Raw genomic sequence first — 12,784 nt, 5'->3', positions numbered from 1 at the left:
TTTTTGTACAATTCTCCTTTAGGGGGGCATGGCCAGGGGTGTGTCCTATACCTGCATACTTTTGCGGATAGGTGTCCCTTATTCCCATCTCAAATATTTTGGGAAGTATGGCTCCCTGCTGCTGCAAAATTTCTCTGTCCAGTTGCTCTTTTTTGCTGTTCCCAAATGGACCGTTTTCATCGGACGAACCGATCGTGTGTGGGCCCCATCGTTTTTTTTCCCATCGGTGAAAAAAAATAGAACCTGTTTTAAAATTTTCTGATGGTTAAAAAAACGATAGAAAAAAACGATCGTCTGTGGGGAAATCCAACGGTCAAATTCATGCATGCTCAGAATCAAGTTGACGCATGCTCGGAAGCATTGAACTTCATTTTTCTCAGCACGTCGTTGTGTTTTATGTCACCGCGTTGGACACAATCGGATTTTTAACTGATGGTGTGTAGGCAAGACTGATGAAAGTCAGCTATATCAGATATCTGATGAAAAAAATCCATTGGTCCGTTTTCATCGGACGAACCGATCGTGTGTACGTGGCATTACTGTGGCCATGCCGCTGCTTCAAGATTTTTTTTTTTTTTTTTGAGGCACAGCAGTGAGCTTTGCAAATGTGCATAGCCCTCTGCTGGCTTCAAGACTCTGAGTGAAGCACTATTAAAATGAAAGAGTACAAAAAAAAAAGCTAGGAGGAGAGCTCACTCACATGACCTGTCAAAGTTATGTGACCAGCTGTCATCTAACCAGAGAGAACTCCATAGGACTCCACCTGCTGTAAAATGCAGGCTCCACACCTCTGCCTGCATTTTACAGCTCATTCATAAAATGCAGGCAGCAGTGTGGAGCCTGTGGTTGAGAACCTTATACAGAGAGAGGGTAGCAATATCGATTCCGATGTGAATTTGGTCGGACAAAGGTCCGATCGTGTGTACGGGGCATTAGAGTGAAGATGCTAAAGTATATTCTGCAAAATCCATGTTGTTTCAAGTGCACAATTATGACTGCAATCTCTTCATTCATGAATAAACAACACAGTCCGCAGCAATCTGCAAATAACAGTATTATGTGTAAGGCCTAGAATCCTAGATTAGATGCCCTGACAAAATATAATAAAGCTGTAAACTTATGAACTGTGTGTGTATGTATGTGTATATATGTATATATATATATATATATATATATATATATATTAGTGCTGTCAAGCGATTAAAATTTCTAATCGCGATTAATCGCATTAATGTCATAGTTAACTCACGATTAATCGCGCGATTAAGGAGGTTCACCCTTTAAAACATTTTTTTTTTGTTTTCTTATTTTTTTTTTTTTTTTTATAATATTAAATTGTGTTTTTTTATTTTTTTACATTTTGATCACTTTTATTGCTGTCACAAGGAATGTAAACATCCCTTGTGACAGCAATAGGTGGTGACAGGTACTCTTTATGGAGGGATCGGGGTCTAAAAGACCTCCGAGCCCTCCTTTGCACTTCAAAGTATTCAGATCGCCGAAAACGGCGATTCTGAATACTGTGTACTTTTTTAAATCCGGCGCCATTGGCAGCCGAGAAACCCGGAAATGACGTCATGACGCCGCTTCCGTGGTTTCAATGCGGAGACTGAATCAAAGCCGTTTACGGCTTAGTGTCAGTCTCCGCCTGAACACAGAACGCGGCGGATGGAGGATCGGGTCTCCCGGTGGGACGGGAGGCCCGGTCAGAGCGGCGAAAGGCGGCAGGAGGGGGGGGATGTCCCCTCCCGCTCCTCCGGCATAACAACCGAGCGGCTTTTACACGCATCGGTTGTTATGTTTGGATAGCCAATCGCCCGCTCTAAACAACGGTACCGGGATGATGCCTGCGGCTGCAGGCATCATCCCGGTATAACCCCTGAACGCCGAGGACGCATATATGCGTCCCGTCGGCGTGAAAGGGTTAAGAGGTACGTGCTGACAAAAAAAAAACTCCTTAATCGCGCGATAAAAAAATTGACGGCGTTAAAATGGGTTTGTGTTAACGCCGTTAATAACGCGTTTAACTGACAGCACTAATATATATATAATATTACATTAAAAATCAAAATGAGAGACAAATGAGTAGGAAAGAGGGAAAGGTGGACTTTGTTCTAAAAGAGGTACAGTCCCACAGGGACAATTGGGAGCATATATATTTGCCATGAAACCTGTGCTCAGATCCACCCAGGGAGCACAAAATTGCTCACCCAAATAAAATTGGCCTTTGAGAAAAAAATTATAAAAAATTATTTAACAGCGTCTGTGTTATGGAAACTCCGTCAGCTACAGCGACTCCTTCACAGTCTTTAATGTAATAAACTCAGATGAAAAACATACAGGAATGTACCGTAGTGTAGTATATAGATGAAAACACTTTATTAAAAAGTTTAAAGTTACTCTCACTTATACCTCGCCCATAAAATGTACTAAGACATCGAATGAGAAAACGCTGGACTGAACCTATGTCCTCCACTGCTCTGACCCAGAACCTCAAGGTGTATTTACCTAGCTATTCCCCCCAATGCGTTTCATCATCATGACTTTGTCAGGGGATCAGGTTTTTTTTATTTTTTTTTTCTGAGTTTTGACATATTGCAAAGATCTTTGAGATTTAATTATAATGTATAGGAAATTATACAGCCACAAAGACCAAACCATACAAAAAAAAAATAACCTTTTTAAAAAACTTTACCAGCATTCACAAATTTTTGAGACACAAAAAAAGTATTTATCTTTTCCATATTAAAATGTACAAGTACAGTATATCAAGTGTAGCAGTTTTATGTTGTTTACATTTACATTTAATAGGCCTTCTATATTAAACCTGACCTCCATGCACATTAAATCTTATACAAATTGCAAGTGTAAGTGGATTTCCTACCATGGCAAATTTACGATCTCTTCTTTCTGACAGCTCATTTTTTTTCCCAGTGGGAAATGGCAGCATTCAATTTACACCTTGACATTGTAAGGCCTCATGCACACTAGATGCTCTTAATGTTTTTTTTTTCTCCTACAGGAGTTTGGCAGAAGCAAAAATGCGGTAAAAACCCTTATTTTTGCATGGGCATCATGGCAAGCTAGTGCGCGTTAGCGCCTGTTCCTGCATCTGGCAATAATATATTCTATTGGCTATAATTAGGGTCATTAGAATTCTATAGCACAGGAATGCGCATAAAGGAGCTTTTGAGCATTTTTTATGCCCAAAAGCTCCTCTCCAAAACGCACAAATGATTTTTTTTTTCTACCTTAAAATTCCCCTGACACTAAACGAATAAAACCCCCTATAGTGTGCATGTACACATAAGCTAACATGGAGGGTAGTTAACAGGCAGAGAAAAAAAATGCTCAAAGAAGCAGCTTCTTAGAGCTGCATTGTGCATGAGGCCTAAGACATGACCCCAAACCTCTTCACTGCATGCGCTGGACTACAGAGTACACCTCTGGCACTACCCACAGCAATGGCAATGACAAAAACTAGTGGCGTTCGGGCACCATCTTTCTCTTCCTCATGGCCAGGATCATAGGTGTGCTCAGCCTTTTGCATTAGGGTGTGCACCCCAAAGCTCATACACATACGCATGTGTATATACAGCATACATATGGTGTCATTAGAGCAGTGGATGGTGTCAGTAGAGCAGAGATTGGTGTAGGTCAGTGGATGGTGTTAGTAGTTTTTATTTTTATTATTCTACACAATATATATATATATATATATATGGTGGCTCAACGCGATTGGCACTGCGCTGATAAGCCATTCACCTCTGCAGCTAGGGGTTCGGATCCCGGTCTCGGCTACATGTGAATTGAGTTTGGTGGTCTCAGCCCGGCTCCCGGTGGGTGTGCTATGCGAGGTAAGCCTGCGCTTAGTACGCCCACCCCCCTCCCACAAAAACCACCACACGCACTCAAAATTGGGTTAACATGCACGCACTTTGACCACGCGGTCTCTAAAAGAGAGGCGAAGGACTAACGGGGCTGGTTGAGCGGGCTAATCCTCTCACTCCCTTATAGGGAGTCCCTCTGCCCCGTTGGGCTTCAAAGCGGAGCAGGTAGGGCGGGCTGTGTGGGAGGGCCCCCTCGCACACCCGCCATTGCCACCCGGGGCATGGAGAAAGGTGGCAGATTGCCTCTGGGGGAGGCCTGCCTACTCCCAACTCCTGCAGTCTGGCTCCTCTCTCGAGTACACGCACAAAATACACTTAAAGAAAAAAATAAATAAATAAAGAAAAAAAAAAAATATATATATATATATTATTATTACAATTTTTTTTTGGAGCCCCATTAGGAGGCTTTGGTGAAATATCAGGGGTCTAAAAGGGAAATCAGTGCCACACAAGGAGATTAGGGTGTGCCCAGGCACACTCTATACGCACGCCTATGGCCAGGATAATGAGGAGGGGAGATGTCACTGTGACTAAAAAGACACCTACATTATTTATCACATATTTATGTTCAACAAGTGGGTGCAATATTAATAATTTGTTTACAGAGAATTAGCTGTGGGTTTATACAAGAATTCAGTCTTAAAGTGGAGTTCCACCCATAAATATAACATTACATCAGTAGTTTAAAAAAAATTTCATTAGTCCTTTAAGAAAAAAGTTTTTTTTTTTTAGATGCCTTCAAAGTGTTGTTGCTAGGCAGAATAGTTAATCTTCCCACTTCCTGCACCTAGGTGCTTAAGCTTCCTAACCTACACCGCACAGACTCCTGGGAATGTAGTGGGTGTAACTTTCCAGGAGTCTGTGCACTCCCCAGTCTCGAAGAATCATGTGACTTGGACAGTACACTGCTTGTGCAGCACTGAGCATGTGCAAGGCTGAAATCCAGGAAGTCATACAGTCTGGCTTCATGATGCCCACACTTAAGATGGCCCCAGTCAATTTCTATTTTATAAAGTGTCTAAATGCTGTAACAACCTAACAAAACTGACCTTAGTTTACAGACTAACTTTACTAGAACACATTAAGCTTGTGTATTACAGGGGTATTTATATTTGAAAAGTGAAATTGTGGCCGGAACTCCGCTTTAATTTGTTATAGGGTTTCAGGCACCCCACATGAAAGATTTATGTTTCCCAAGGTTATTTAGCATTGCCTACTACATTATATCAGAAGAAAAGTCTTGGAGTTAGGAGCCAGAGTTAGGAGGCCTCCTATGGTCTGATATTTGCTGCATATCAAAAGCATATCAAAAGCTTGAACTTGATAGTATGCACTCTCTCCCAGCTCCTAAGTATCCATAGCAGTTTGAAACACAGAACCTTATAATTGTTTACATTCATCAGCCACTGTTATGTGAAGATGTTATGTACACTCAGGAGACAGCATATGTTAGCAGCGTAAGGCAGTTGGCAGAAAAAGACACTTTTGTGATAATGTAGGATAGAATGTTCAGATTTTTCCATGAGCCCAATTGTGACTGCCAAAGGCAAGTTATGCAAGTATAAGCTGTATAGTAAGCCTTAGTCCAACTGACATCTGAAAGTGTGTGGAAGCGGTTGAAATCTGAGTTTTGTGGTATTATAGGAAAAACATGTCCCCCTAAATAAATTATTCAGCATTTTAGGATTCAGCGTGGAGTCCAGTGATATTTATAATAAACTCAGCCAGAGGCTTTGTGTATTCACGTTGTGAACTTCTGTGTGGATCGTAGCATCCTTATAATTTACTGTAGGGCTTACATTTTTCCATGTATAAAATGAATATAATTTAAATAATACAGTTGTTGACGTCATATTTACGTTGAGCGGGATTGCTTTTGCATGCTTTTTATGTCGGAAGGCTATGCATACATAGATAATTACGCTCTCCTTATTGCAAACTTAATGAGGTGACAATTTAGAACAAAGTACAGCCTTCATATGATTAAAATCACAGAAAACATTCAAGGCTCAGCAATCACAGACCTTTCCCTTGTACCCCACAGACTGTTGTGCATGATTATTGTACAGATTATTGTAGTTCAGCCATTTAATCCTGTTCATTCACCAACTGCAATGCTCTCTTCTTTCTCTAATCTGTGTTTCAATATGTTCTGTTATAGGACAGAGAGCTGCGTCCAGAGGAAATAGAAGGTAAACAACATTTGTATGCAAAAACAAAACAATATAGTTAATAATATAATATGTTTAAAGGGGTTGTAAAGGTTTGTTTTTTATTTTCTAAATAGGTTCCTTTAACCACTTAAGCCCCGGACCTTTAGGCAGCTAAATGCTCAGGCCAGGTTTTGCGATTCGGCACTGCGTCGCTTTAACAAACAATTGCGCGGTCGTGCGACGTGGCTCCCAAACAAAATTGACGTCCTTTTTTTCCCACAAATAAAGCTTTCTTTTGGTGGTATTTGATCACCTCTGCGGTTTTTATTTTTTGCGCTATAAACAAAAATAGAGCGCCAATTTTGAAAAAAATGCAATATTTTTTACTTTTTGCTATAATAAATATCCCCCAAAAACGTATATAAAAAAAAAATTTCCCTCAGTTTAGGCCGATACGTATTCTTCTACATATTTTTGGTAAAAAAAATCGCAATAAGCGTTTATCGATTGGTTTGCGCAAAATTTATAGCGTTTACAAAATATGGGATAGTTTTATTGCATTTTTTTTTTTTACTACTAATGGCAGCGATCAGCGATTTTTTTTCGTGACTGCGACATTATGGCGGACACTTCGGACAATTTTGACACATTTTTGGGACCATTGTCATTTTCAAGGCAAAAAATGAATTAAATTGCATTGTTTATTGTAAAAATGACAGCTGCAGTTTGGGAGTTAACCACAGGTGGCGCTGTAGGAGTAAGTGTTTACTTAGTGTGTGTTTACAACTGTAGGGGGGTGTGGCTGTAGGACTGACGTCATCGATCGAGTCTCCCTATAAAAGGGATCACTCGATCGATATGCCGCCACAGTGAAGCACGGGGAAGCCGTGTCTACATACGGCTCTCCCCGTTCTTCAGCTCCGGGGAATCCGAGGGAATCCGACCGCCGCAAGTACCGGGGGGGGTCCCGGTCGGACCCCCGACCCACGTCTAGGCAGGCACGTACAGGTACGTTGATGTGCCTGTCCGTGCCATTCTGCCGACGTAAATGTACATGCAGTGGTCGGGAAGTGGTTAAGCTAGTGTATTGTTGATTCACTTACCTTTTCCTTCGATTCCCCTTCTAAATTCTTTTTTCTTTGTCTGAATTTTTCACTTCCTGTTCCTCCTCAGTAAGCTGTTCTGGCTGACTAACCCCCAGCCAGAACGGCTCGGATGATGGGGGCAAGCTTACTGAGGAGAAACAGGAAGTGAGAAATTCAGACAAAGAAAAAAACATTTAGAAGGGAAATAGAAGGAAAAGGTAAGTGAACCAACAATGCACTAGCTTAAAGGAACCTATTTAGAAAATAAAAAACAAACTTTACAACCCCTTTAATGGTCTATGATGCAGGAGAGGTAATGTAATAATGTATTTTTACACAAGCCTTGATTATATGTGTACATCACTGTAACGGTCACCACCGTTTACGACCTTCCATCCCATCCACGACAGCTTATCGACACTCCAACCAACAGGCAGACCCGATCAATTCCATAAGAATTCCCTCAATAACGAGACTGACAAGCTCTGTTACTGCGTCAAAATATGAACTAACTTTTAATGGCTAATTAGCTTGTTTATATGCAGTACAACAGGTCACAGAATTCAAAGGGACAATGAGATCTCCACCCCCCTAATCACACACCAAGGCTAATTACTAAACATCCTAGACGTGTCGGCGCCGGCCTATAATTATCATGACTAATCACTGCACATTCCTTCATTAACAGCATAACAAAACACCATCACACACTGAGTTCCCTAGGCAGACGTTCCGTCTCCGCATACCGCTTGACACCTATTCACACCTCTGAGCATCAATAGGCTTTAGACAGTGTTATCACACAATTAAAGGCCTTTCAAGAGCCAGCCTTATTTAACATGTTAACAGTCTTCACAGAGAGATGAGTCATAGAATATTCTTTGCAGGTATTAAGGAATATACTGTAGATCACTGTCCACGCCAAAACAATCCAACATGTGTCCCCCATCTCCTGGCTCAATCTGTGTCCAAAAGTCACTCCTGTTACAACCACAGGAATACTGATACATCCCCGAAACTAAAGTAATATTTTCCTCATTATTACTTCCTAGGAATATTTTCCCAGTGGGAGATTTTGACTATCAATGATCACGGTGTAAAAATACAGACCCCTCACACACAGCTTGAGGCATATTATTGTCTCTTAAAATATGTTCATACCTCGCTAACCTGTCTTTGTTTGTCTGACCTCCATAGAGCGAGTAAAGTATGGTTTACCTGTAACCACAGCTTCCCATTTTGTCTCTGTTCCCTACCACCACATCATCCACTGTTCCATTGCCAGCACCATTAGCATCACTTCCTATCATTTTACCACCATTGGTGGACCCAGTTCAGTGAATGGCACGATGAGGAATTTATAATCAGCAAAGGAATATAAATAATCTCCTACCTTCTGATCAGCTGAGCTCCCCAATACCATCGATATGAGTATATCTTGTTATTATGGGCCCTGATACAGCCAAACAAGCTGTATGCTTGCCACTGACCAGTGCACCCAGCCCCTCAGGGTTTGTATTGCTGTTGCTATGCCAGGGCAGCCTAAAAACAATAGTAAACTAACACAAAAGAAAATCTCAAGACAAACCGATCAATAGATAGTGGTGGTTTGTTGGTGAACTACTTGCTTGGCTAATCATACTTGGTGCAAACAATATGACCAATCATTATCAAATAAAAACACATTGGAAAATCTCCTCATGTCTAAAAAGATCTAGCAGGTCTCATTTTAGTTGAGAGAGGAAATCGGTCATATTACCTGTTAATCGGCCTTCTCTGGCTCTTACACCATTGAATATTGGTTTATATGATTACTTCTCTCCCAGTGAGCTGTCTCAGCATTCCACCAGATTCTTTGTTGCATAATTCAGTTTGTACTCTGGTCTCCTGCTTCTTGTACCCCAAATCCTATCCTGCAGTCCAATGTCCTAGTTGTCTGTGTCATGTTCCCCAGTCCAGTAACTCAGCTTTGCCTTTTAAATATCCTCTACAGCATGGGTCTTCAAACTACGGCCCTCCAGTTTTTCAGGAACTACAATTCCCATCATGCCTAGTCATGTCTGTGAATGTCAGTGTGTTACAATGCCTCATGGGATGTGTAGTTCCGAAACAGCTGGAGGGCCGTAGTTTGAGGATCCCTGCTCTACAGTCTACATAATTATCTGCTGTAGTTAGTTTGTTCTTTGCTGTCCACTTTGTTTTTCTGATTTAATTGTATATGTCTCTGTACTTCATGTCTGTGTGCTTCATATCATTTTTACTAATTCTCCAACAATTGATGTGTCACAATTTTTGGGTGAATTTGGTTCTTCAAATGTACCTTAAAGTGTTACTAAACCCACAACAGTAAATTAAGTAAAGCATACTTGTTATACTCACTGTGGAACCTAAGGGGTTAATCCTGCAGATTGTGTAAAAAGGCTGTTTAATCCTGTCTCCTCTGATCCATCCTTTTTCCACAGTCCCCAATCCATCTCCTGATAGTACAGAACCTCGGGGGCACTCTGCACATGCTCAGTTTGGTGTGTATTGCTATAGAGGTCTTCTTTTTTTGGGGGGGGGGGGGTGTATGTGATCAGCACAGGGCCAATCTGCACTGTTCAAACAGAGGGTCAGAGGTCATGTAACTTCGTAGGTAATTTAGAGGAGAATAAAAACTCCACCTACAAGCTTTAACCAGTGCTCAGCTAGACACTGATAGAAGTCATAAGCCTGCTAACTACTGATGATGAGAAAAGGTATTTAGCAGTTTATATTTACTAAAATAATTGCATTTCTATGTTCTGTGTACTGTGGGAGACCAGATATAGTGAATGCAGGATCCTGGGTTTAGTAACACTTTAGTAAACTTGCCTTTTGTTTAGTTTGTGTATGTGTCTTCAGTGCATACATATTACCAGTTGTACAGGAGAAACTTGTATGCTTTAGCTAAACACGAACGATACAATATACCCTTATGTGCACTACATCCATTTATCTAATTGAAAAGAAACTTCTGGCAGGTCCTGGTAATGCAATAGTCATTTAGAGGCGAAGAGGATACATCACCTATTCTCAGTGAGTCATCTTCCTCTCTATTCCCACTGTGTTTCAGAGTACAAGTTGAATATATTAATTTTTCATTTATATTCAACAACAAAGAAAAGCACAGTTGTCAGTGCTCTGAGAAGCTCTGATTTGGAAACAGCTTGAATGGTATGGAACACACTGTGGATAAATTGGATATGGACATACTAAATGTAAAAACATGTATTATTGTGAAGACTGTACGGAAAATATCGAATTATCTATTACAATAAATTAGAATTTGCAGCCACAGATTGGTGTTGGAGTTCTAAATTATACAGCGACCATGGACAATCCAGTTGACAGGGCCAGATGATTCCAAGTTTATATATCTTTCCAGGTCATAAATACATACTGTAACATGTTCCAACTAACTCCTTGCAAAGCACTCATGGCAATTTTCATTCTCAAATTAAAAACGACGGGCGTCAAATTTTTTTTGTTCAGCTTCATAAAAGTCTGTTAAACTTTAAACCATATATTGTTGTCCACAGAGCTCAGAGAAGCCTTCAAAGAGTTTGACAAAGACAAAGATGGATATATCAGCTGTAAGGACCTAGGGGATTGCATGAGGACCATGGGATACATGCCAACCGAGATGGAGTTAATAGAACTGTCTCAGCAAATCAATATGAACCGTGAGTTATGTCCTTTTCTCATTGTAAACTTCCTAATTTACAGTAAGGATGTCTTATTATTTACTCATAGCAAACTGACCCCACATAGTTATCATGACTTGGAATATGCAAAAGGTTAATCAAATATTAGAAATGTAAGCTAGGGGCTTTAGAACTGAAGTATGTATTCAATGAATTAGTGTTTGGAAGATAGTAACTTATTTACCCTTTTTTTCCTATCCTTTTATATTTTTAAAGTTGGAGGACATGTTGACTTTGATGACTTCGTAGAGTTAATGGGTCCTAAGCTTCTAGCAGAGACAGCTGATATGATTGGAGTAAAGGAACTTCGAGATGCCTTCAAAGAGGTGAGGAAAGCCTTGAACGCCCTATTGTGTAAACCTATCCTTCTTATTTACAATTATTATTATAACCAGTTGTTTTAAATTGTTGTTTATGAAATCTTGTTCATCTTGTTAGTTTGATACCAATGGAGATGGAGAGATCAGTACATGTGAACTACGGGAGGCAATGAAAAAGCTTCTGGGACAACAAGTTGGTCACAGAGACATTGAGGATATCATACGTGATGTTGATTTAAATGGGGATGGACAAGTGGATTTTGAAGGTTAGTATATACCTGAAAGAACCTCATTTAGGCCTGGGAATAAACAAAAATCGAATTAACATTAAAATGATAATGAATAATTTAAATTGTAATCCCTTTTTTAAATTAAAAAAAGAAAGTACAAACACAAGGAATGTAAATGTTAACGAGCATAGTAGTGCAACAGTAAAGAATCATTTTTTTCCACTTTCATGTGTGAGGCTGTATAAATTAGCAAAAGCAATGTAACAAATAATGTTTATCGCTCCAATTTCTACAATTGCTGTGGTAAGGTGATGTCTAATTGCCATCTGTTTTTCTTTACAGTCACAAATTTTACTGTAAATTGTACTGTATGTATTTACTTCTTTAATCATTTCTTCTTTCTTTTTTTCATTGACAGAGTTTGTTCGTATGATGTCTCGCTGACTATAATGAAATAATGTCCATGTTACCCACTTGACTGCGCCACTTTGGCGAAGCTGTGCCTCAATCACTCCACTAATATTTGGACTTGAAAGGGCAGTGCCCACATCAGCCATAATGTCCCTATCTTGGAGGCACCATGTTAATGCCATGTCAGTATTCTTGTTGTGGAATACAGCACAGGTCATTATTCCTGCTGATCCCGCTGCTCTGACTCTTGGTGTGCCATCCCACTCCCAGAAATGTGATAATCAATGTATGGGACAACCATAAGGGGCTTGCTTCTAACTGTCACACAGCTTGAAGAAGCCTTCAGGATGCTGAGAAGAACAAACCTGTGTGTGCATGAGACAGCTCCCATCATGTGATTTTTAACTCCTAGAGGATTTGTGCAATAATAGAATAGAATCTGCTTCCTGGATTTTCAACTATATTAAATAAATAGTCTTAAATATATATAATCGTGATCTTGCAATGCAAGGACAGTGTAGAATACAGGTGTGTACACAGCTATTACATACAGATATAGCTTTACTGATACGTACTCAAGCATCTAATGACTTAGTATCTTACTAGGATGTGATAAAAAAAACATCTGTTAGCAACAATACACAGTATCAAGGAAAATAGTCTGGGCATAGAGCCACAGACAGGAAATTTTTTAGGGGCAAGGACCAAATGTAATATAATCTTAGCGACAGAGTAGTATTACCTGTTTCCATTTTTACATTTCCTCTATGTAATGCTTTATAAACATGACACATTAAGTGGTTAAGGGGTTGAATTACTAAAATTGGAGGGTGCAAAATATGGTGCAGCTCTGCACAGAAACCAATCAGTTCTCAGGTTGTTTTTTCAAAGCTTTATTGAACAAGCTGGAGTTAGAAGCTGATTGGCTGCCATGCACAGCTGCACCAGATTTTGCACTCTCCAGTTTTAG

At 40.0% G+C, this 12,784-nt stretch overlaps 1 protein-coding gene across 3 annotated transcripts in view; it reads left to right on the top strand.

The window, feature by feature from the left end:
* Nucleotides 1-12,300, top strand: part of CABP1 (calcium binding protein 1) — a 63,955-nt gene extending 51,655 nt beyond the window's left edge. For 2 of the 3 annotated variants that reach the window (XM_040350109.1, XM_040350119.1), the window contains 5 exons: nucleotides 6,052-6,082; nucleotides 10,689-10,832; nucleotides 11,070-11,179; nucleotides 11,292-11,439; nucleotides 11,822-11,847. In XM_040350109.1, the coding sequence (XP_040206043.1) occupies nucleotides 6,052-6,082; nucleotides 10,689-10,832; nucleotides 11,070-11,179; nucleotides 11,292-11,439; nucleotides 11,822-11,847 (459 nt within the window). Of the gene's footprint in view, nucleotides 1-3,022; nucleotides 3,047-6,051; nucleotides 6,083-10,688; nucleotides 10,833-11,069; nucleotides 11,180-11,291; nucleotides 11,440-11,821 lie in introns of all 3 variants that reach the window. The other variant, XM_040350101.1, reaches the window with a different exon arrangement.
* The last annotated feature ends 484 nt before the right edge of the window (nucleotides 12,301-12,784 follow it).

Source organism: Rana temporaria, chromosome 1, assembly GCF_905171775.1.
Source record: "Rana temporaria chromosome 1, aRanTem1.1, whole genome shotgun sequence".
NCBI lineage: Eukaryota > Metazoa > Chordata > Amphibia > Anura > Ranidae > Rana > Rana temporaria.
Note: the sequence above shows the minus strand (reverse complement) of the source record. Positions and strands in the feature narration are given on the sequence as shown.